The following is a 26,042-nucleotide window of genomic DNA, read 5'->3' on the forward strand; positions in this document are numbered from 1 at the left end:
AACTCCAGATCCAGAATTCTTACCATTGCATTTTCCCATGGTAGTCAAGTCAGCACATTAATTTTTAAATAATTACTGTGAGCTTAGTATCAGGGTAGGTCATGTACAAAATGGGGTTTCTGCTGTTAAGAAACTTACAACTTGTTTGGAGAGATAAGACACAGAGATAAGAATCACCCAGAGAACAACAGAAGGCAGTAAAAAAAAATCACATTTTTGATGATGTGGCCCCACATTGGGCCCTCAGATAAGGGAGAGGTTGTCTTAGGTCATAATAATGAGGCAAAGTTCTGTGGAGATTTGTATATAGACTTCGAATAGGCTGAAATGGATCATGAGGATCATCCTAGACACTCCCAGGATCACACACCAAAAGTACTGATCTATTAATGACCACAGGGTGTGTAGGTAGTAGGAATAAACAGCAGAAAGTTGGGAGCGGGGAGTTCCTATTAGGGAATCCAGAATATAAAGTGTGGGAAGTCAAGTGAAACCATGAATGGAGAGCCTTGAATGTCAGTCTTGCATGGATAATGATGGTACTCAGCTTCATGTATACTATCATACACAGGTTCATAGTATTAGTCAAATAGATTAAAAGTAAAGAATTAATGTGATTGCTTACATCTAATTTTGATTGAAATATTCAGTTAATTTATGTGTGATTATACAAAACCACTGATGGAAAAATTAAAGAGCCACAACTCTACCATAAAAAATGTGAAAAATATCTGCATTAATCCAGAGATCCCATTGAAGGAAACAATCTAAGAGAAACATTCTTGTTTCATTTCTGCTATTCTATCAAAGAATCATAGGTATAGAGTAGGAAACAAACTTCAAGATTATCTAGTACATTTCCCTCTTTTCCCAGTGAGGAATCTGAGACTCAGGGCAGGTAAGGTCACTGGTCCAGGGTCACATGGGTAGTAAACAGCAGAGGTAAGGTTCAAAGCCACATCCTCTGACGTAAGATCTAATTTATTTCCCCTCTATAATTTATCTCCTAAATCATTCTCTCTGTGTCAATTGCACAATCATGGTGTTAATGGCCTACATGAAACTTAACTGTTTCCAGGTATCAAAGGAAACAGAATTAGTTCAACCTGCTCCTTTTCCCCACTGCTCGGTTTCTCATTTGTTCAAAGAAATTGAACTAAATGGAATCTTTGATCCTTTTCAATTTCATCTCAATAATTCTGTATTAAAAAAAGACCCAAGTTTCCCTTACTAGAAATAGGGATTTGTTAGAAAGCGATCATATCTTAAAATTACTAGAATTTTCTGCAGGACATTGATCACAGGAGACACTCAGTAAATCAGTAAATACTTAATAACGAAGATATAAATTCCTATTTAACCCACTACTATAATTCAATGCTTAGTACAGAGAGGTTACCCAATAAATGTTTTTGATCTAGGTTCTTACTTTCCTACAATTCATAAAATTAATCAATCAATTGCAAGCATTTATCTGTGCAAGTTGTTTCAGGAATTATGGTGAGTTCTAGAAAGACAAAAGACAAAAAACAAAAAGAAAAACATCCCAGCCTAGAAGAGCTTACATTCTATCTATAAAAACAATATGTACAATCATAAGTAAATATATGCACTGAGACTTTGGGGACATATACAAAACAGTTGTGGCGTCATGTCTGACAGAAGATAATAGAGAGGGAGGGGAAAGTTGGGAAATCCTTGAATATGTCAAACTTGAGCTGAATTCATAAGGAAACTAAGAATAAGTAGTGAGGAGAGAGAACAGGATGACCTGAACAAAAGTTGGAAGATGGGAAATGGAATAGTATATATGAGTAAATAAGTCAGTTTTACTAAAATGTAGACTATGTGAAGGGGTGGCGAGTGTGAATTGGCTATAAAGATAGACTGGAGCAGTTGTAAAGGCTTTAAAATGCAACATGGAGGAGGATATATTTTATCCTAAATAAAAGAGGGAGACAGTGAAATTTTTTCTATAAGGGTGTGATGGGATTATATATTTAGAGCTAGAATAGCCTTTAGGTATTATCTAATCCAACTCCCTCATTTTAACGGTGAGAAAACTGAGAAGTTGAATGACTCAGAAGGTTACTTTAGTAGTACAGAAAAATAGAGACCAAATTTGAAACTAGGCACTCCAACTCTAAATCCAACTAATATTTACCATGCTGGACAGTGACCAAGAAGGAAAGACCAAAACACTGAAAGTGAAATGGAGACCTCCCACCAATCAATCTCCTTGATCCCCAGGTCCCTGTTGTTACCATTAAGAGAAGACTGCCTAACCCAATTGATGGGAGTTGTGGAGGAGGCACAGTAAAACTCAAATCCTGTCAGTTGAGTGAAGAAAAGCCAAGAAAGAACAAACAGGGATGTGAGAGAACAAACAAACAAGCTCCTAATAGAGGACCTCAGCAGACTTCACCAGAGCAGCCAGATGAGAAAGAACAAACCAGCTCAAAGCTTCAGGAAGGAGAAGTTGAAAGAGGAAGGTCAAAGAGGCAGGGTTTTACCCTCTCTGAAATCCCTCACATTTATGTATTCTATTTTAGGAATCATTTATAAGGGCATTTGTTCCTTTTCCAAGCTTGGTTGAATTTGCCAGTAGCTAAAAACAATTTTAAAAGAAAATCACACAGCAAATAAACAGGTATCTATACCATGTAACTCCCTGGCACCAACATGGCTAGCTAACCCTGCAGAGCTTTTGAAATTAGAAATGCATCTCTACTTCCGAAGTGAAAGATTGGAGAACTCTCCAGGATCCTATTAATAATAAAAAGGTTCTCCCATTCAAAGTCTGACCAATTTTCATGGTGTTCACTTAATGGTCAGGGTTGTTTTTCTCTTTATATTGTTATCATCTGCATTAATCACACATTGAAGCGGGCCAAGGGGCCCCAGGAAGTGCTATACATTGTCTTCTCCTCTTCTCATCACATATGCCTGCAAAGAGCAAGTTTGACTTTCAGTCTTCTATTCCATAGGATATTGAGTTGACCTTGTTCTTTTTCTTAGAGAGGTAAGCAGAGTTACCAGACTTGCCCAGGATCACACAGCTAGTAAGTGTCTGTTTTGAATTCGGTCAAATTTGAAGTCAGGTCCTCCTGATAAAAGAGTCAAGGTTTACTGCAGCACCTAGCTGTTTCTCAGAGATTTCTTCTTGCCCCTTTTCCCTCCCTCCTTGAAGAAATTCAGAGGTTGTAGTTAAATATGATGATGAAGAAGATGAGAAGAAGAAGAATGCAACTTATATTTAGTGGTTTACAGAAAGTTCTAGGTAGCACCCTGCAGAGAATGCTAGACTTTAAATCAAGAAAATATGAGTTCAAATCCTGCTTCAAATATTTATTTAACTATTGACTCTGGGCAAAACCTGTCACAGTTTCTTTATCTTTAAAATGAGGATAATAAGAGTATTCTCTCAAGGTTGTTAGGGGGATCAAATGAGACAACATATGTCAAGTGCTCTGCAAACCGTTGTTTCTCATATGTATGTAAATACATTATTTCATCTGATCCTCATAACAATCCCATGAGTTAGTGTTAGAACAGGGATTCTTAACCTGAGGACAATAAACTTGTTTTAAATATATTCTGATAACTTTTTGTGTTTCTATATCATTGAATCATAGTACATAATATAAAAATATGTATTAAATTTGTAATTGAATATTTTTGTATTGTATATTTCTAATTGTATATACATTACAACTGTAATTGAATATTTTGGATTGCATATGTATAATATAATTTCAATTGAATAATACTGAAATATTATACATATATGTGCATATATGTATTATAATTGAAATTTAACTAAATGTATTTTTTTTAGGTTTTTTCAAAGCAAACAGGGTTAAGTGGCTTGCCCAAAGCCACACAGCTAAATAATTATTAAGTATCTGAGACCGGATTTGAACCCAGGTACTCCTGACTCCAGGGCCGGTGCTTTATCCATTATGCCACCTAGCCGCCCCTAAATGTATTTTAATATAATTGATTTCCTTTGTACTCCTAGGTATTTTACGCATTTAAAAATCACTTTTCTAAGAAGGGTTCTATTGGTTTCATCGGATTGCCAAAGGGGTCCCTGATATAATCAAAATTAAAAATAATGAAAGCTAACATTTATATAGAGCTTAAGGTTTGCAAACAAGTTTATTTTATTTTATTTTATCCTTACAACAACCCTGAGTAGTAGATGCTATGATTAATCCCATTTTGTTCCAGGTGAAGAAACTGAGGCAAATAAGAATTAAGTGACTTACTCAGCATCATGCATCTACTAAGTGTCTGAGGACAGATTTCAACTTAGGGTTACCTGAATCTAAGTCTTGTACTCTTATCCGAGTTACCTAGCTCTCTAGGGTAGGAAATCAGGTAATTCAGTCTTGAAAAAGTCCTCAAAGGAAAACCAGTTCAATCTATTCATGAATGAGAACCCTCTGTATGGTATATTTAACAACTATACCATATATTATGGAGACTCACCCATGGAGTATATGATGCATATGGTGTACTCTCTACCTCTAGTTAAGTGATAGAGGAATTGAAACTTGGCTTGGCCTCTATGTAATTTCCAAAAGGCAACTTTGAAGGAGGTTATATAGATATATATATATATGTGTACATGTATATGTGTAAATGTATGTATGCACATACTCAAGATATACAGGACTTAGAATGGAAAGCACTAGCAGCTAGAAGGGACAGGGAAAATTCTCCTGTGGAAGGTAGCACTTGAGATGAGTCTTGAAGAAAGCCAGGGTACCTTGAGAAGAAAGCCAGGAATTTTAGAAGATAGAAAGGATAGAGGAGATGCCAGACATAGGATACAGCCTAATCAAAAGCATGGAGAAGGAAGGTAGAGCATTATGTGAAGAACAGCCAAAAGGCTAATATAAATAGATCATTGAGTATGTGAGGGCAGATCATTGAGTATGTAAGAATACTGGAAAGATAGGAAAGAGGGTAGTTCTGTGAAGAGTTTTAAATGCCAAATAGAAATTTATCAAGTTCTCTTCTCTGCTCTCAGTTGTTTTTTTTTTTTTACAACATATCCATTTGGTTCCATTTTGTTGAAATTCAATTTTTAATTTTTAAAATTTAAAATATAAAAATTTAATTGTTTTGAAATTTGAAATTAAAAATTTATTTTAAAAGCATTTAAGTACATATCCTATACTAAGTTCTAGGAGAATAGAAATGCAAAAATAAAGAGGTTCAGTTGGAACCCATATTCCTTTTCTTCAAAGGGATTACATTCTATCATATTGAAACATGGCCATTATGAAGTAGGCAAAGAATAAGTCCTAAAGTCTACTTTTTTTTGTCTTGAAATATTGGACAGGAGAGTCTTAAACCAAATTTAGTAATTAATTAACAACTTATCTTTGCTAAAAACATCTAGAAATTTAACTCTGGCAGTGCTGGAGAAGTTAATCTAATCGATGAAATGGGCTTCTAGTTATATGGAAGAAATATCTTTTAGAGTTGTTAATCACTAAGGGAAGTAAAGGAATTAGAAATTTCATCCTTCCTAATATTCTATCACATCTTCTCTATCTAGGCTAGCAGTAGGCAATTATATTATTCAGTGGACTTTGAAAATCTTCTGATGCATGACCTATCAACAGCTACCAAAGAACTAACATGGCAGAGGGTGTAATCAAGGTGTCATCATATATGCCACATTGTACTAATTTGGGACCCCTTAGAGTGACTGACATTTCAGTTCAGACTATGTAGAATCAGCATTGCTAGGGATCTAGATTACATTTGTTTGTAATTCATAACCCAACACTGCACCCCACAACTTACAATTCCTGGGTGTTATTATAATCCATAGGATCATAGACCTACATCTGGAAGAGGTTTTAGAGGCTATCTGGTCCAAATCCCTAAATTTACTAATGATGAAAATGAATCTGAGAGAGAGAGAGAGAGAGAGAGAGAGAGAGAGAGAGAGAGAGAGAGAGAGAGGTTAAGTAATTTGAACAAGGTCATTCTGGTAGAAAGCACAAAAAGCACTTATTATATGTCATCCATTGCAATGGGAATTGGGGATACCAAGACAAATATGAAACAGACCTTATTTTCAAGGAAATGTAGTGTATAAATTTTTATAAAAGTCAAACAGAGTACATCTCGATCTATCTCCCTCAAAGACCTTCAGGTGGTAGGAATATGGATTCCAACTGAACCTCTTGGAAAAGGTCAATCAAAATGGGCCATTTGGGTCAGATTCAGATAAGCACATTCAAAGTTACCTTTTGGGAATTATATAGAGGCCAAGCCAAGTTTCAATTCCTCTCTTACTTCACTAGTGGTAGAGAGTACTCTATATCCACCATATACTCCATAGAAGAGTCTCCATTTCTTGGTTTAAGTCTGTAAATTAGCCTTGGGTCAAACCATGAATTTCCAGTGTTACTGAAAGTTAGGAATTCTATCTTGGTAATTCACATGGTCCAAATCAGGGAGATCTTACAATGAATTCCTCACTCTTAATGTAAAGTTCCCCCACTTTCTCCTACCTGATTCCCAACATTTCAGGTTCTCATCTGTCAGAGCTCCAAAGAGAAGAGTTAAGAGGACCTTAGTTCCACTGTGTCACAGTGGGTACCTTGATAACAATAATAATAATAATAATAATAATAATAATAATAATAATAATAATAATAATAATAAGGCTTTGGGTGATTTTTACAAAAACTGCAAGGTAAGAGTTTACTTAGAGTGGCAGGAGCTGTCAAAAACATTCTTGAGTTTAGTTTATTGGGGAGACATAATGGGACCAAGAAGAATGGAGACATTGAAAACAAAGGAAAAGGAAAGCTTAAAATTAGGAAAAGAAAGTCCCAGATGAAAATGTTCAGGATTTGTAAACCAAAGAGAATATGGCCAGATGAAATCCATGAGGCAACCAAGCAGGGTATTTCAGAAGAAATGCGATTTGAACTTTTTTCCACTTGGACCCTAAGAGGCAGGCATGACTTCACATAAAAAGCAAAAGGGAAATAAGAAAAGAAATTAATATTTTAATTGTATTTCTGCTCCTAATTGCAATATGAGCATAGTGAAGGGGGAAAGAACACTAAATTCGGAGTCAAAGGGGTTGAGTTCAAATCCTGACTGTTATTTGTTACCTATATGTTCCACATTTCTGGGCCTCAGTTCATCTAAAATGAGTAGAATGAACTCCCATTGATACTTTTTTAAAATCAGCCTGTGATACTCTGACCTTACTTCATTTCTCTGGGTTCCTCACCCTCTTCTCTCAAACAGGGGCAACATTCAGTCACTCTCTAATATTGACAGATTATCCTGAACATAAAGGAGTAAAAAAAAAAAAAAAGACGAAAGCAAATAACCAGACATCCTTCAGTAAGAAGAAGCCTTCTGGAAAAGCAGAGGGGCTATGAAGTTACACAGCACTGAAAACTCAATTGGACCTGGGAAAGATCTGAGGCAATGAGCTACTTTCACGTCTCAGAGCCTCAGTCTCTTTATATATAAATTGGGTATAACAACAACACAATGCCTCTAATAGCTATCTCTTTGGGTTGTGAGGATTAAACAAGATAATGTATATAAAATACTTTGTGAAAGGCTAAGTACTGGACAGGATGACACAAGTCTTAGAGCAATTTTATGCAATTAAAATTTGATACTTTGATAATATTATTTATCTATGTTCTTAAGCCTTTTAATAAAAACTAATTAAATTAAAGCAATGCTCCTATAATTAATACAACTTAAGTACTAATAATATTAAAATATGGAAGCTTAAAGTTTTAATAATATTGTTATTTAAGTAATAAGTATTAAAGTATTGACTTTATTGAAGCTTAAAACTTTAATAGTATGGTTATTTAAATAGTAAGCACTTAAATAAGTACTATAATAAATTAAAGCAATTACTACAATTTAAGAACTATTAGATTTAGTGTTTAATCTATTAAAGTTTAAAATTGCAGAGTCATTTAGGGTCTATCATCATCATCATCATCATCATTTCAAAATTTAGGGAAGAAACTTCATTCAGTAAAGAATTTAGCACTTTTCAAACAAAAGTACAATCAAATTGTATCAAACCTTCTACTATTCACTCTTTCTGTCTGAGCAATCTTTACTAATTAATTCTTAAAGAGTCACATGCCAGGCTTAAGATGCTCAGAAGCTCACATAATGCAAGTGGATCAATACATTTTTTTTTCAGCCTAATGAAACACTGACTAATGAGAGCTCTGTGGTGTTTCTGTAGAAGCCAGTCCAAATGGGACTCTGAGCTTATTCACCATTAGAAGGAACTTCAATCCTAGTCATTATCATCACACTGGATGAGTGATTCAAGAAGTAAGGGTCATTCTAGATGGGACTGTGAGTAGAATGTTAAGACAATTGTGGATTTTCTTTTCAGAAGGGATTAAAAAGGCTCTTTCTACACTGGAGATCTATGCAGAATTTTACTGCCCTCATTTATGATGATTTGGGGCTTATAGATACAGAATTGGAAGGGATTTCAGAAGCTATATAGTCCAAAATTCTCATTTTACAGATAACAAAAGAATGAAGCCTAGAGAAGGTGATTGAGTTGCCAAAGGTTGTAGAAAATTGGTGGCTTGGGATTTGAACCTGATGTCCTCTGACTCAAAACCCAGTGCTCTATCCACTATAGGACACTGCCTCCCATAAATTAGGGATAACTTTATGTTATCCTTGGTTATGCAGTGATCATTTCCACATGAATTTGTGAAAAGGGTTATGGCTTACAATGCAGGTAGCATTAACAAAGAAGGCCCCAAGTCACTTTTATAAGTGGAAGTATCAGGGTGGCTAGGTGGTGCAGTGGATAGAGCACTGGCCCTGGAGTCAAGAGGACCTGAGTTCAAATACGGCCTCAGACACTTAATAATTACCTAGTTGTGTGGCCTTGGGCAAGCCACTTAACCCCATTGCCTTGCAAAAAATAAAAAAAATAAAATAAATAAGAGGAAGTATTCAATAGCTCAAGTTTGGAAAGATCTATTTTGTTAATAATGGATAAACTTTCTATTTGAAAGCTGAAGCTTTGCCACATGTACCATGGGAGTGGAACCCTCATCAAGGTACAGCATCTCGACAGAGCAACCAGGTTCAGAGCATCAGTCAGAAAGGCAAAGGGAAGCACATGATCTTAGACCTTGTAGAGTCTGTTGTCTTTTCTGTTTCTCTTACAAAGTAGTGCTAATAGAGTAGAGAACTCCTTACAACCATCAGGTCAGAGGGAGGTATGAGACAAAGGACAGTCATTTCTGAATCTGATCATGCTGGGAAAACAGGTGGTCTGTCTCTCAATTTGTTTAGCATCAACTCCTGTGATACAACCAACAGTCTCAGACTTTGGAGAAGGAGGGGAAGTGGGGAGGAGGAAAGAGGACCCTAAGAGAGTAGTGATATAGTAACAGGATGGAAGACTGGGGATAGAGAGCAGCCCAAGCTCATGTGAGAAAGGGAAGGAAACACCCTAAGAAATTGCCCTAACACTCCACTTTACTTATAGCTCGAACTTCTACAGTCTACCTTCTTTAAACCCTATAAATCATTGGATTCCAGTGCATTTCAACCTGTAAATTACATCCCAAAGAGTAGTTTCTTCTCCAGGAAATAATAATAGTTTCCTTCTTGAAAGGGGAAGTGTGGGAAGGAAGAGAGTTTGGCAGAATAACTAATCATTGTAAAGCACTGTGGAAAGAGAAAGTGTTACATAAGCGCTAAATAGAATGCTTATTGTTATTCTTGCAATATTCAAAGCCTTCTTGTAGCCTCTGGGAGGTTTTGCAAATCTTTGGAGACTTCCCAGAGGGCAATCACTTGACCCCTCCAAAAGGTAGGAGGAGATGGAATCAGAAGCTATTTCCCCCAAGGTAGAGTGAAAAGCAAACATTCAATCTCAACTTTCTTCCTTCTTAGAGATGGGGGGTGGGGGGGGGGAGGAGCGGTCCTGCAAAGCCTTATAGGAATACACTGAACAAAGCTCCAGAGCTTTATAAAAGCTAAATAAACTCCCAAGGATAAGGAGGATGGATGGAAGGTTTTAGGAAAGCAGTGAAAACCATCCTATAACAAATTCTTTGAAGTGCAATTGTTTTAGGAATATAGATTTTTTAATCAAGAGGTTTTTGGAGGTCATCAACTCTTATTTTATAGATGAAGTAACTAGGCTACAGCAGCATTAAATGATTTGCACAAAGTCACACAGGTTGCGAGATGCAGAACCAGGATTTGGACTCTGATCCCCAAATTCCAGATCCAGAGCCCTGACCACAGCATCACACTATCTCCCTGAGAGCATATCTAAAAATTCTTTTCAACTCTAATCATGTCACCTCAAGCATTAAAAATATTCTGACCCTGCCTTGACCATCCCACCCCCCAAGCCTCAAGAAATTTCTATGAGGTTTCTCAGAATCAGTTTAGACATCTGTAGGTTTTTGTATAATTCCTCATCAGAGAGTGAGAAGTGAGCAATTGTTCACACACACACACACACACACACACACACACACAAACACACACAATTTCATTTCTTCTCTCTTATAGCATAGTACAGCAAAAAAAAAAAAAAAAAACAAGCAAAACGAAACAACAAAAATGGAACCCAAAGGATAACAGTTAGAAAACATGCGTTTATGTAAGAAAAAAAAGATACAAATTAATTCATAAAGTAGGTTTAAGACTATTAGAAAGTAAGTTTTTTGTAAGTAAACATTGTTTCCTACTTTTTTACTTGTAACCACTATCAGGATAACTAAATAGGATAGTGGATGGAACATTGGATCTGGAATCAGGAAGACCTGACTCCAAATCTATCTACAGATGCTTACTTAGTTGGTGACTCTGGGCAAGGCAACCTCAGTTTCCAATTGCAAAATGAGAAGAAAAATAGCATTTATATGGGAAACCAGGGTTGTTGTAAGAATCAAAATAATATTTGAAAACCATTTAGCATAGTGCCTAGCACACAAGCTTGTTCAATTCTCATTCTCAGCATCTTGCATATAATAAGACCTTAATAAATCCTTTTGGGGGGGGCAACACCAAACCTGGAGTTAGGAGGACCTGAGTCCAAATTTTGCCTCAGACACTTAATACTTACTAGTTGTGTGACTTCGGACAAGTCACTTAACCCCATTGCATCACAAAAACAAAAAACAAATAATAATAATAATAATAATAATAATAATAATAATAATAATAATAATAATACTTTTTGATTCCTAAGTCAATGAGGCAAAGGACTAAGAGATTCAAGGTTTCTTATATGGTCTCTAGGTTAACCTAATTATGTGACCTAGGGGATTTACTGCCCCCCCAAATCTGGTGCAGTTCTTTCTATAAAGATTGACCCTGTGATGGGAGTTGTAGACTATATATTGGAAATTGTCCAAGAAGGTCTTCAAATCAGACTCCAACAACAAATCTCTTTTCTTGCTTGATTCTAGCAATGACCTTTTAAGTATCTGGGCTTCCCCCAGTTTGTTCCTTTGTTTTATTTAGACACACTTGAAAGAGGAAATCAGGTTTGCTTTTCTGGGAACCATTAGCAGGCTATTTGAATAGAACAAAATTTAATCAAAGGTATAGCCTTTCTGAGTGTGGGTTCTGGGAATCTGGGTTAAAAAGCAGATGATATTAATGGTTTTAATAAACAAAGTTGGCATGACTGAATTTGGGAATTATTGAAGAAAAATGTTCTAGCCCATTTGTTCAAGTATAAGAGGCTTTATTTTTGTCAAGGAAAATAGGTTTCAATGATTTGTCCAGGGTCAGACAGCTAGCAAAAGTCAATTATCTAAGGCTATATATGAACTCAGGTGCTCCTAATTCCACATCCAAGTCTTCCTGGTTCATATTTGGCCCCTGGACCCAGCTGACTCTGGAGGAGAAAGTGAGGCTGGTGACAGAGTAGAGCGCCCTTCCCCCTCACTCACCTCCTTAATGTCATGGTCCTGTTCCAGAACAAAGGATAGAAAGCAATGGTAACTCTAACAGCTTAAACCACAATGTCCCAGGACTGAATACTGTTTTTATTTATTTATTTTGATTCCTATTTTTATTTTGTTTTGTTCTGTTTTGTTTTGTTTTGTTTTGTTTTGTTTTGTGAAAGTGCTTAAAACTTTTAGACGTGCAGTAGAGAGACACAATCAGAAAGGGCTAAAAAGGGTGAGAACATGTTTGCCAAGACAACAAGAAATTTAAGAATATTAAGACTTCCTGAGGTCATAACATTACAAAAGACTAAAATAACTATTTCTTTTGTGCCTGAATAAGGAGAAAGAACTATCAGGAAAAGGCCTTTATTTTAAGAACTTCAAGACTGAGTATAAGAATAAAAGTGATGCCTTTGGCTTCTAACATAAAAAAGAATTTAATTCTCCTTTCCATTGCTTCTGTCATCTTTTCATTATGAATTAAAACAACAACAACAAATTTCTAACAGATCTTTTCCCATCTTTAAGAATTCTGGCACTACACATGAGGAATGTTCAAGCATTGGAACATAATAAAAAGGACATTATATTACATTTATTGCCATGATTACAATAATACATAAATTTCAGGATGTGCCTTCCAAAAGAATTAGAATGGATACAGATTGGTTTTGTGATTAGTGTTAAGTTTTACAAGACTATTTTATGTAGGTCACTGTAGTGTCTTTAAATTATATGGCTAGCTTTTTTAAGTAGGAACTTTTAAGAAAATGTTCAGGATTGGATCAAATGCATTTGATAAATATTTTTCATCACCACTGATTGGTAGCCTGCTGTTTCAGTCACATCCAAGTCTCCATGACCTGGGGTTTTCTTGACAAAAGTACTGAAATGGTTTATCACTGTCTTCTTCAGTTCATTTTACAGATGAGGAAACTGAGGCAAACAGGATTGAGTGATTTGCCGCAACTAGTAAGTGTCTGAGGCTGGATTTGAACTCAAGAAGATACACCTTCCTGGTTTCCAGTCCAGTGCTCTTTCAGTTTCATTATTTGGCTGCCTCTGTAATCACTTAATGCTCATTAATAATCATACAATATTTTTATCTAGGAAAATAAATAAAAATCTTTGGCTCTCTCATTTATATTTTAAAAGATTAAAAAACCAAAGCAGGTTGCAATGGGAAATATCTGTTTACTTCAATACAAAGATCTTGAAATGTTTCTTCTAGTGAAAACTCTTATCAACATATTGTAATAATCATTAGCATTATGCTAGCTTTACAAATGCTTTACAAATATTAATCTTATTTTAATCTCACAACAACCCTGGGAGGCAAGGGTTATAGATTTATAGATAAAGAATTTATAGATTTATAGATAAAGAAACTGAAGCAGGCAGATGCTAAATGACTTGGACACACAGTTTAGTGTTTGTGAATAGATTTGAAGTCAAATCTGTCTGATTCTAGGTCCAGTGTTCTATGTGCTCTACCACCTTGAAGTATCCCATTTTACAGATGGGAAAATTGAGACAAGGAGTGGAAGCTTACTCAGACACTGAGCAAGTCAACAGGAAGCTCTCACTGTCTGGCAAAAGCCCCCCCAAAAACATTCACCTGCATAATCAAAGTCCAATCTTTGTCTTCTGCCAAGACAGGGAGATATCATTTTTCTCAATTTTTTTTCTTAAATTCTCTATTACCTACATCTTCAAAATGAGGTTCCTTCACACACAAATTGAGAGTAGTAAACACACATAACTCCCTGGTTGAAGATCAAGTAAGTTCATGTATGTAAATGCTTTGTGAATCTTAACATCCATATAATGTCTGCTACTGTTGCTGTTTTTATTATTGACATGATTCTGATTATTTCTTGAACTAAGGACCCTGTAACAACTGCTCAGACATATTACTCTCAATCCCTACACTCGTCCTCCAGGTATTTCAAGGATTTTTCATCGCATTTAAGCCATTTGAAAATTGTTTTTAACTTATTTATCTAATTTTTTTTAAAAAGTCATAGACTATTTTAAAAGAATATCTACAGTAAAAGGGAGGGAAAAAAAACCCTCTGAATTTGATATATTATGGAATGAAGTGTGGGTTCCAAGTTTTATTTTTAACTGAATCCAGTCATTTTTTTCTTATTTCTTTGTTTTTTTTTTTTTTAAAACTGGTTTATACATGCACACAGGATTAGGATAGGACTTATGCTTTTTAATTGATACAGAGAACTCCAGGGAGCAGTTAGGTGGCAAAGTATATAGAGTACAGGGTCTAGAATCAGGAAGGCATGAGTTCAAATCTGACCTCAGATACTGTTAAACTGTGTGATGCTGGGAAAGTCATTTAAACCAGTTTGCCTCGGTTACCTCATCTGTTGAGTGAGTTGAAGAAAAGGGAGGGTGAAGGCAAACCACTCCAATATCTTTGCCAAGAAAATCCCAAGTCACAAGAAGGTGGACACTATGTGTCCTTATATCAGTCATTTAACTTTACTAAACTCCCTTATCTGTAAAATGTAGGGATTAGACTAGATGCCAAAAAGAATTCATTCAGTTTTAAATTCTGTCTCTTGCTCATAATTGACAAGTTAAGAAAGAACAGAAAAGTGGAAAAGTGACAAAGGACTGGACCATACATTGGAATATCAAAGTTTGATTCTCAGCTTCATCACTACTAGTTTGTGAGATCATGGACCTTAGTTTCCTAAAAGTTGATGGGGTTCAATAGTATGCTCTCCAAGGTAGACCTGCAATTAATACTTTTGGAATAAAGAGCAGTATCACCAAATGGGGCAAACTGTACCCCAGATATCAATTTTACAATTCATGATATAAAGTGATATCAAATGTAATTAAGAAAAATTCAGTTGAATGAGGGGAGGCGGGGCAATAGTTTTATAGTGGTTTAGTCAAAACATCTTAGAAAGGAAGGAAGGAAGGAAGGAAAGAAGGAAGGAAGGAAGGAAGGAAGGAAGGAAGGAAGGAAGGAAGGAAGGAAGGAAGGAAGGAAGGAAAGAGGGAGGGATGGAGGGAAGGAAGGAGGGAGGAAGGAGGGAGGGAGAAGGGAGGGGAGGAAAGGGAAGGGAAGAGAGGGGAGGAGAGGGGAGGAGAGGGGAAAAGGAAGAAAAAAACAAATAAGGGAGGAAGGGAAGAAGGAAGGGAAGAAGGAAGGAGGGAGGGAGGAGAGAGGGAGGGGAGAGGGTGGTATGAGGGAGGGAGAGTAGGGAAGGGAAGGGAAGAGAGGGGAGGGAGGGGAGAAGGAAGGAAGGAAAGAAACAAATAAGGGAGGAAGGGAGGAAGGGAAGAAGGGAGGAAGGAAGGAAGGAAGGAAGGAAGGAAGGAAGGAAGGAAGGAAGGAAGGAAGGAAGGAAGGAAGGAAGGAAGGAAGGAAGGAAGGAGCATCTACTTTGCAGGAGAGCATGGGTTAAACTTTTGTACCCTCTTAGCATCCCACCCTGGAGCAAAGACCCAGTCACCTTTCCTTGCTAAAACTCTCCCATTGAGTCCTTTTCAGACTTAATAATCTATAACTCTATAACCAAAACAAAAATATTGATTTAATAAAACTAACTTTCACATTGCTTGGTAAATATTATATCAAAAAGGAAGAACAGTTTATGAAAAAAGAGACCTCTGGGCAACCAAGGACATTGCACAGCTCCCCACAGCTCATAAGTGTGCAAACTGACCCTCAAAACAACTTTGGATTCTGTATTGGTAGTTTCAGTTTAAATGTGAAGAAAAACAAAACAAGATGTTAGGAGTATATATGCCAGTTCAGAGCTTCAAGAGTCCTATATGAGGACAGACACCAGACCTACCCTTCACCTCCATGAAGAGTCACCTCCCCCCTGCAACGCTCACCTGCCTTCTCTTCAACAAGTTAACACAGCTATACCTGACTCTCTCTGTAAACAGGAAGATGGACTGGTGTAGAATTCAAAGTGAAACAAGGACAAGTGGAGTTCTTGAAAACTTCACCTCCTGTAGAAGGGGCAAGCAATGCTTCTGCAGCAGCTACTTACTCAAAAAAAGGAGAGTCTTCAGGATCCCAGAAGCCAAGGCCATTCTGGCTGCCCAGCTGGGCTGGGCGGCTCACAAGCAGCAACTCAGCTAATGTAAGATCGCACGACCTGTCATCCAAAGGAGCTGGGGCCAAGCTGTATCACGTGGTGGAGACGGAAACTAACAGCAGTAAGCAGCCACATCCTGGGAGGGAGAAGCTCAGCCTCTCTAGGATCTCCTGTTTATAATTTTAGCCTTTTCCAAGGAAAAGTTTATGAACATCACCACATTGCTTTCCTAGAATCTGGGATGATAAACACTCATTTTTTAAAAAAAATGAATTTCAACTTTGACATTAGTGATGAAACATGGTCCAATTAGGTGACATGGGAAATAGACTACTGGACTCAGAATGAGGAATATTTAAGTTTGAATCTTGCCCCCTTCCCAGATACTATCTCATTGAGTGACCCTGTACATGTCACTTCACTTTTCTCAGCCTCAGTTTCCTCCTCTGTAAAATAAAGATAATAATAATGCTTTGTCTTTTGGAGTTGTTAGGAGGATCCTAAATAAAATGCTTCATAAATATCTATCAAACATGCAGACAATGATGAAGAATGTAAATACAATCCATATTTTTAAAAATGGATGTAGCAGTGCCTGCTTTAACCAAATCAGCAGGAGGAATTGTTGTTAAGATAAATGAGATAATAACTCATGTTTATATAAATGTGTTCCCCTCTGAAGCTGAGACAAATTAAATGACTAGCTTGTAGGTCACATGTAATAAGAGATAGGATTCGAATCTAGGTCTTTTGACTCCAAGTACAAAATGGGCTCCACTATAACTTGCTGCCTTATTAGAAATCATGGATTTACAAAAAAAGAAAACATGGTCTTAGAAGAAATGACATTCTATATATGCAAAGAATTTCATGACTTATTTCTAACCTCCATTTTCTCCTTGGAGCTCTGTATATTCCATCAAGTTATCCATCCATCCATGAAGTATCCATCTATATTAATACCTTAAGCTCTGACATAGGACCAAAAGGCTATTATTGATCACATTGTCATATGGAAAAAGAATTGCTTTCTCCAAAAGAATAGTTTTCAAGAGTTTTAAGAAACTCTGAAACTGCCACATGGGGAGGAATCCCACTTGCTGCTTTTCATCTAGTAATATAGATTTTGTCAAGTGCCATTTCTGAGTGCAAGGAAAAAACTTTCCATAAGAGGAGCTCTAAGTCCCTTTCAACTGTCATATTCCATACCTTATAACTATGGTTCTTCTCTCTAGATAATCAGATCTGGGGAAACCATTAGTCAAGATGGGATCTCTATATCATATGCTTTCTCTTGTAAAATAATTTCTCTTTAGTCATTTCCTCTTTCAGCTTTTTTTTTTACAGATGGGAATAGACTTGACCAGAGTCACTTAGTTGAAGTGACTTGCCCAGGGTCACACAGCTAGAAGGTGACTGAATTCATGAATATAAGTCTTAAAGATGCCTAGCCTCTATTCACTGTACCATCTAGCTTCCCAATGGAGAAGCTTAGATACCAAAATTTAGATACCAATAATTTTTTTAATGTACACCATCTTCCTCGATCCTCACAACAACCTTGTCAAGTAGGCCTTCATCAAATATTATTTTCATTTTAAAACAAAGAAACTAAAGCTCAGAATGATTCAATAACTTGCCATTGTCATGTAGCTAGTATCAGAGGCTGACTCTGAATGCTGATTTCTAGGTCACTTCTACCTTCCTATTTTACTCTATTCATTCTCTACTCTTCATTGTGGTTCAATCATTTCAGTTGCATCCAACTCCTTGTGACGTCATCTAGGGTTTGCTCAGCAAAGATACTGGAGTGATTTGCCATTTCCTTCTCTAGCTCATTTTGAAGACAAGAAAACTGAGGCAAGCAGGGTTAAGTGAATTGCCCAGGATCACACAGTTTGTAAATCTCTGAGGTCAGATTTGAATTCAGGTCTTCCTGATACCCAGTCTGGAACTCTGTTCACTGAGTCAACTACTAATTAGTATACTGTCTTAGCAAGTCTCTCCAGCAGTACCATCTAGAATAGTCCAAGTCTGTATAGACAGAAATTTTTATGTAATACATACATTTTTGCTAGAATTTCTTAAGTAACTAGAGAAGAATTATTTGCTACTAGATTTTATAGACTAACTCTAAATTGCCTAGATGTCTTATATAACTGACCAATCACTCCCTTGTGTTTTTCAAAATGACCCCCTATCTACTTTAATCTAATTAAAGGACAGTATATGTGGCGATCAGGATGAGACTTCTTGGGGAAACACAGTGGGTAGAATATCCCTGTGATATATCTACATTTAAGTTAATAAATTCACATCTCAAGAAGACACTTATTTCTCCTCTAAGTTCTTGTCTTGAAATTAGTGAATGGTACCTCAAAATGTCCTGTGGTCTGAATAAGTTGTAAAATCAAAGTCTTCACTGGTGAAAAAATGAGAGAAAGAAGATGGCCATCATCAAAAACTTAGTAAGTTTGTGGTTCTATGATAGATAATATTAAAATCAAGTTTAAAAGCATAGCCATTGTTCTTTACACATTGAGAAAAGATTTAAAACATTTGTGCATCCATCAAATATTAAGTACCCACTATGAACAGAGCTCTCAGAGCTTGGCCCCGAAAAAGATTTTTTTTTTTTAAAGTTTAAGAAACATACAAATCTTTCTAGAGCTCATTCCCTAGAAGGGGTTAAGACATGAGAAGTAGATAGGTTTAGGAGGACCAGCACCATCTAGCTGCACCCTTTTCAGGGCTACTCATCCACTTTTGGTATCCACCTGATTCACTCAATTCTTACCTGTAGTTTTAAGAAACTTCAGCATGTGCAGAGATCGCATCATGGTGAAACTGTCTTGGCAGGTTGAATTTATCTGACAGGTCTCTAATCCATCAGTGAGTTAGGGAGATATCTACCCCAAATATGTGAAGACTTCCTCCAATGAAAAGGGCAGATGAAAACAATTTGCTCCAATGGCGATGGAGGTGGCTGAAGCAGGTGCTCTTAGAGCTTGGTCAGTCATTGATGATACCAAGGTTATCTGTGGGCTATCACCATCATCCTGACTTCTGTCTTGCCACAGATTTTACTGATTCTGGAAGAGAGAGTGAAGCTGATAACTTTGTGTAACTCTACCTCATTTAAATACAATTCACCTGTGAATCAAGATGTCACTGCCATTCCTGTCTCAGACATTTGATACTAATTGTGTGATCTTGGGGAAGTCATTTGTCATTTACAAAAAATAAATAAACAAAAAAAAAGACCACCACCATGATGTCACTGGACCTTTGAAACAATGGACAAACAAGGAGGGATGAGCAATAATATTCATGATACAATAATTTCATTATAAACTCAAAAACAAGATATTGATATATTATTGATTTCAAATGGGTGGATAACAGAAAGCTTTATTTCTATAAATAAATAAATTTCAGTCAATCAGCAAGCTTATACACTTAGTATATGCCAGACTGAGTTAAGTGCTAAGAAAATAAATACAAAGAAAAACTACCCATTCCTCTAATAGGCTTAGGATGGTAAATCATATAAAGGAAACAGTTTTGAGGGTATTTCCTTATTAATTCTTTTTTTTGCAAGGCAAATGGGGTTAAGTGGCTTGCTGAAGGCCACACAGTTAAGTAATTATTAAATGTCTGAGGCCAAATTTGAACTCAGGTACTCCTGACTCCAGGGCTGGTGCTCTATCCACTGTGCCACCTAGATTAATTCTTGCTGAAGGAACCCTTAGAACCCCATTCTCCTAGAAGTTGGAGATAAAGAAATTTAAAGATTCCAAAGTTCATAACAGAACTAGATACAGAGATTAGACATCATTGGAAAAGACGTTGCTAAAGCCATGGGCATGAATGAGACTGTCAAGGGGAATAATATTGAAAAAGGAAAAAGGTTAAGTATCCATCTCTAGAAAAGTACACATTTAAACTTTGAACATTGAAAAAAATGTTAATGGTGAGTAAAATCAAAGGAATTCTTCTTTGTAGGGTGTTGAGTGAAAAAGGATACACTCAGATACCATGAAGGTAGATCAAGAGGAAAGTGAATTTAAAATTCTTTGATGATCAACTTCTGCAGTCTAGCAACTACATGGAGGTCAAAGAAAGATGAAGATTGAAGGCAATGATAGCTTAGATAACTTTACCTAGGACTATGAAATGTAGCTCTTTAATAAATACATTTTGTAATCAGATATAGAGAAAAAATAGTTCATCTTTTTAAATCGCTGAATCTAGATGCCTGTTCTTAAGGACTGATTTTATGATGTGATATATAACCAAAAAAAAAAATCAAGCCTCCATGTACCCTAGAATCTCATATTTCTTCAAAAGCACCATAACAGAGGAGAACACAAATGAGTAAATTGAGTGTTAAAGAAAACTCATTTGGAGAAAACAAATATCCTTCATGAAAGACTTTCATGCTATGTCTAAACCAAAGGAGTTCATCTAAATGTCTTGTACATAAGAGGGTGGTTCCTGCCTGTAATAATACAACCACTTTACCTATAGTATTGAGGTCCCCTGACACTGTTGAGAGGGAGTAAATCTGTGCCCAACACACAGTGAGTAAGTGAGTGAGTGAGTGAGTGAGTGAGTGGAAAGCAGAGTCAAATGGTGTGGCAGTCCTCTTTTTTTTAAATCACTGAACCAAATTCTTTCACCCCCAAATTTGTCATTACAACCTCAAAGAAAATCACCCAGAAATCTCACCACCCTTGATGATAAGCAACTTGTCATTCAGCCAACCAAACTAAGACTATTTATTACAGAAACAGTTCCTTAGTGAGTCATAGAAAGAGGCCTTCTATGGTCTATAAACATTTACAGTGAGTCAAGGGCTTCACTGCAAATGGGGAAATAATTCTTTCTGGTAGATTATAGGAAGATTAGAGGACAAAGCAGAAAGCCCAATAGGTATGTCCATGTTGCACCCCTGATTCATAGGTGATCTGAAGAGAAGAGTATGTATCCTGATTCTTATTCCCATTCTTTCTCAGTTTTGCTTCGTTTCCTCAGGTTATTGCTAGGGGCTGTGAATATCTTGAATATAGACATCACCTATGATTCAACTTGATGATATCACGATAATTTTGAATGAATTTCTCTTGTAGCTAGTTGCCTCTCCAAAATAGGTGAATACTCAGCAGACTCAGCATTTAACACAATCTAACACATAGTAGACATGATTTACCCTTATATAGCACTTTATTGGTCTACAAAGTACTATCCTCACAATATTATGAGCTAGACACTGAAAGAATTATGGCCTCATCTTGCAGATGAGAATATTGAGGCTTACAAGCAAATCAAAACAAAACAAAGGACAAACAAGAGCAACCTAGGAATAGTAGGGATACAAAGACCCATGCTCTTTAGATGCTTATGTTCTATGGGAAGACATAAATTTATAGAAGAGGTGACCCATTACATTGATAAAGGGTCTTTCCTCATCCTCAGACTACACAGGAAGCAAAGCTACAACAGTCTGGGTCATCTAGGATAGAGGAAAGAAATGATAAGAAATGATAAACCACTCCTTGTCAAGAAAACGTCAAATGGGATCATAACGACTTAGATATGACTGAAACAACTAAATAATGAACCCCTAAGAAATGATGCTATATATCCATCTAATATTAAGAGAGTATCAAATATAGAAGATAAATTATTGTAAGGTTGCTATGTTATTTCCTGGGTATTTGGTCCTTGACTGAGGCAGCCTCAGAGCTACACTCTTACATAGTCTGGGGCCCCTGCTGTCCTGGAAACATATAGATAAGATCCTCCTCAGAACAAGCTCAGAAAGGTAAATTCCAAGATGGGCTAACTAAACTCACCTATGAGATGAGAAAGAATTAGAAACCTAAAGCACTGAAAGTGAAAAATTTTACAACTCACATACTCCTTCAAATTCTGTCTAAAATCCCAATACCTTCAAGACACATTTCCTAATCTCTTTAAATCTAGTTTTCTCCTGATATTTCCTGTTTAATCACACATATATGTATATTTATATACATATATACATATGAGATTTATTCATACTTAAGTTGTTTGCTTGCAAAAATTGTGAGATGCTCAGGGTTATACAGGGTCTGTCTTTTGTCTTTCTTTATATCCTCAAGGCTTAGCCCAGAAAGACATTTATTGAGTAACATACTCCTCTTTATGCTTTATACTTGTGATGCTATTCAAAATGTCTACTTTTAGATTTTACCTTTCCAAATGAGACAAGTGGTCAAACCCAAGTCATTAGTGTTAGAGGCAACTCTGATATGTGAAATCAATGCAGTTAACTTAGTAGTCCTCAGTTATGTATAGGAGAGAGAGAAGGCACACTGGAGAACATCTGATGAGAAAACACCTCAGTTGTGCTGTTTCCATTGTCATTTTGTTTGTGTAGCTATATTTTCTTAATTCCAGTGTAGATGACAACCAAATAGGCTGATAGAATATTCTGAAAGGGTGTCCCTGCAAGCAAGGCAAGGTTTTTCTTTGCCCATAGGTATTTTGTTTACTTGGCATATGCTGATAGAACAATATGGATACCATGGAAGTTGTCCATTGCTGACAATAATTGTTCAAGGATTTTGATGGTGAAAGGCAAAAAATATTGGACAGTGGCTAGAAGGAACAGCAAGGTATATTAGATGATTGTTACAAAATAGAGAATATATATATTTTAAGATGGAAGGGAAAGTGCAATATAGAGAAATGAAGCAATTTCATCCATGTGTGTATTCTATTCAATGTTATTCATAGCTCCTCTGCAACATGGTCGACGGTCCTCAAGATATATTGTGATCAAAAAAATTCTTTGCCCAGATGACATTAGTAGTTGGTGAGCATTTCTGAACTTAGAAATAAGGTGGTCTACAGAAAACTGATTTGTATGTATATCTCAAATTATATATAGGGAATTTTACTGTAATAGTACCATAGTAGACTCAGTAGTGATATAAGAAACAACACTGAATCAGGTGATTTGAGTTCTAGTTGTACTAGATAGCCTTGGGCAAGTCACTTAACCACTCTAGGTCTCATTGTCCTCAACCATAAAAAGTCTGGATTGGATGATTACAAATGTCTCTGATTATATGCATGAATTCTATGTATGCATATAAATCATGCATATATATATATGTATGTATAATGTGTGTATGTGAATATAAGTAAAATACATACCATTCACCTAAAATAAATATTCATACACATGTCTATATATGTGATATGTTTGCATATATTTATATAGTATAATATAGATTTTATATATGCATATACATGCAAATACTTAAGATTTAGATATGACCCAGGGGTAATATCTCATTACTAAATTGGCTTAAATATGTGTATGTACACATATAAACATGCCTATATACACATATGTACATAATTCTAATTTATGTAAGTCATTAAGATACTAACACAAATTTCCTTTATTAATTCAATCAATTTGAAAGCTAATGAAACTGGGCAGTTGGGTGGCACAGTGGATAGAGCACCAGCCCTGGAGTCAGGAGTACCCGAGTTCAAATTCAGCCTCAGACACTTAATAATTGCCTAGCTGTGTGGCCTTGGGCAAGTGACTTAACTACATTGCCTTGCCAAAAAAAAAAAAGAAAGAAAGAAAGATAATGAAACCACTGAAAGCCCAAAGTAACTCCAAACATTTTTTTTTTCCAAGTAGCATGTGAAGGAAGGAGTAAATAGTTTGCATACTCACTGTCATGATTTCAGAGGAAGTTGCCAGCCCAGTGCACAGTCATTCAGAACAAAATACCTTTATATGGATGAAATTGGTTAAGATGTCCCTAAAATGAGGGTAGTTCAAAACAAGACTAGTCAGGACCTAGTATTAGAGTGGGCTCATTAAACATTTATTCTGAAAAATCCTAGGTACAGTTCAGAAGTCCAGTCTTAGACTGGGTTATTCAGTATCCTGGGTAAAAATCAACATTTCCCTCATGCAGTAGTTGCGTGATCTTCAGGAAGTTTCTGGACAGTCTGTGCTATTCTTATCTATTTTTTTTTAAAAGAGAAGTTCCTCTTTAACACACTTATCTCCCAAGGGTTTTGAAAGATAAAGTTTAGTCATTTCAAAAATCTTGTTTTTAAGTCCAAGAGCAATGTGTCTGCAAGTCATTTATATATGACTTAAAATTAATTGGAAGGTTGACACTTATATAGAGAATTCTGACCATAAGATTGGTGACTAATATAAAATTTCAAGGCCTCAAAGTTCTTCCTTTTTCTCTATTATCTTTAGAGTTGAGGTCATAAAAAGTTTTGGTATTTAAATTATCTGATTATTATATCAGACTGGCATACTACAAATAGCAGTCAACTTAGAATCATAAGTAACTCATACTGTCTTCACATTTTTAAATTACTAAATATAGCCTTTGTACCCTCAGAAAGAGATAATTAGAGATTAACTACAGACATACCATCCCCAAAAACTCTAGCCTACCTCCCCACAAAACCCACACCTAGCTCTGTGAATGAGAAACAGGATGGATTGGTTTTTGTCTTTTCACCTTCTAGTAAAAAGGGAATCTTCAGCAAAGAAGTACCAGGAAGGAGGGCAATATAAGGGGAGAAATGCAGTGGTTTTGTGAGAAGCTGAATATTGGATAATTAGCCCTTGGGAAATGGAGAACTGGCTGGAACATAAACTGCTAATGTTATAGCCTGAGATAACACAGTCTCTCTCTCCAGAAGTGAAATTGCTGCACTGTTGGGTTATGCTTTGCAAACTTTAAAGTATTATATAAATATATTTTTTTTGTTAATATCTATATCTGTTTCTATATATCTTCTCATCTCTGACATGCACTGACTTTGGAGCTCTGGGCAAACTAGTTCAACACTCATCAATTTTAGTATGTTTGTATGTATGTGTTATAAGATATATGAGTGGAGACATGTATATCTAAACATACCTATAAATCTAGGTATATAGGTTTATATGTGTGTATTGAGCATGTATTATGGATGGATGGACACACACATACACACACACACACAGACACACACACACACACACACATATATCCATAACGAAAGATCTTAATATGGATGAAATTGGTCAAGATGTTGCTAAAATGGGTAATCTAAAACAAGGCCAATCAGGAGCTAGTATCAAAATAGGCTCAGAAAGCAGTTATTTAAAAAAATCCTAGGTATAGTTCAGATATATATTTATTTATTAAGTAGAGACTTATGGCTGTGCAACTCTGCCTCTCTTAAAGCCAATTCATTCACTTCAAATTTATCTTGAATAGAGGCGGCTAGGTGGTGTAGTGGATAAAGCACCGGCCTGGAGTCAGGAGTACCTGGGTTCAAATCCGGTCTCAGACACTTAATAATTACCTAGCTGTGTGGCCTTGGGAAAGCCACTTAACCCCCATCTGCCTTGCAAAAACCTAAAAAAAAGAAATTTATCTTGAATATAGACATCACCTATGATTCAACTTGATGATATCAAGATAATTTTGAATGAATTTCTCTTGTAGCTAGTTGCCTCTCCAAAATAGGTGAGTACTCAGCAGACTCAGCATTTAACACAATCTAACACATAGTAGACATGATCTATCCTCACAATATTATGAGCTAGACACTGAAAGAATTATGGCCTCATCTTGCAGATGAGAATATTGAGGCTTACAAGCAAATCAAAACAAAACAAAGGACAAACAAGAGCAACCTAGGAATAGTAGGGATACAAAGACCTATGCTCTTTAGATGCTTATGTTCTATGGGAAGACATAAATTTATAGAAGAGGTGACCCATTACATTGATAAAGGGTCTTTCCTCATCCCTAGACCCTTGATCCCTTACACTCATGAAATAACTGGTGCATTCTCCTACACCCTTATAATAATAACCAGTCATTTCTACCTCACAGGGCTATTGAGAGGCTCAAATGAAATAATCTAGATGAAGTATTTTATAATCATT

General features: G+C 36.2%; 1 protein-coding gene across 3 annotated transcripts in view; it reads right to left on the reverse strand.

Moving 5' to 3' along the window:
• Positions 1–26,042, reverse strand: part of TMEM273 (transmembrane protein 273) — a 203,732-nt gene that overhangs the window by 49,077 nt on the left and 128,613 nt on the right. Inside the window, exons 1-2 of one of the 3 annotated variants that reach the window (XM_074233133.1) lie at positions 23,805–24,476; positions 18,858–19,152 (exon numbers count right to left, since the gene is read on the reverse strand). In XM_074233133.1, coding sequence (XP_074089234.1) covers positions 18,858–18,900 — 43 coding nt within the window. In that variant the 5' untranslated portion in view covers positions 18,901–19,152; positions 23,805–24,476. Of the gene's footprint in view, positions 1–16,012; positions 16,344–18,857; positions 19,153–23,804; positions 24,477–26,042 lie in introns of those variants that run through there. The other 2 variants (XM_074233131.1, XM_074233130.1) reach the window with 2 other exon arrangements.

Source organism: Macrotis lagotis, chromosome 4 (assembly GCF_037893015.1).
Source record: "Macrotis lagotis isolate mMagLag1 chromosome 4, bilby.v1.9.chrom.fasta, whole genome shotgun sequence".
In the NCBI taxonomy this organism is placed as follows: Eukaryota; Metazoa; Chordata; class Mammalia; order Peramelemorphia; family Peramelidae; genus Macrotis; species Macrotis lagotis.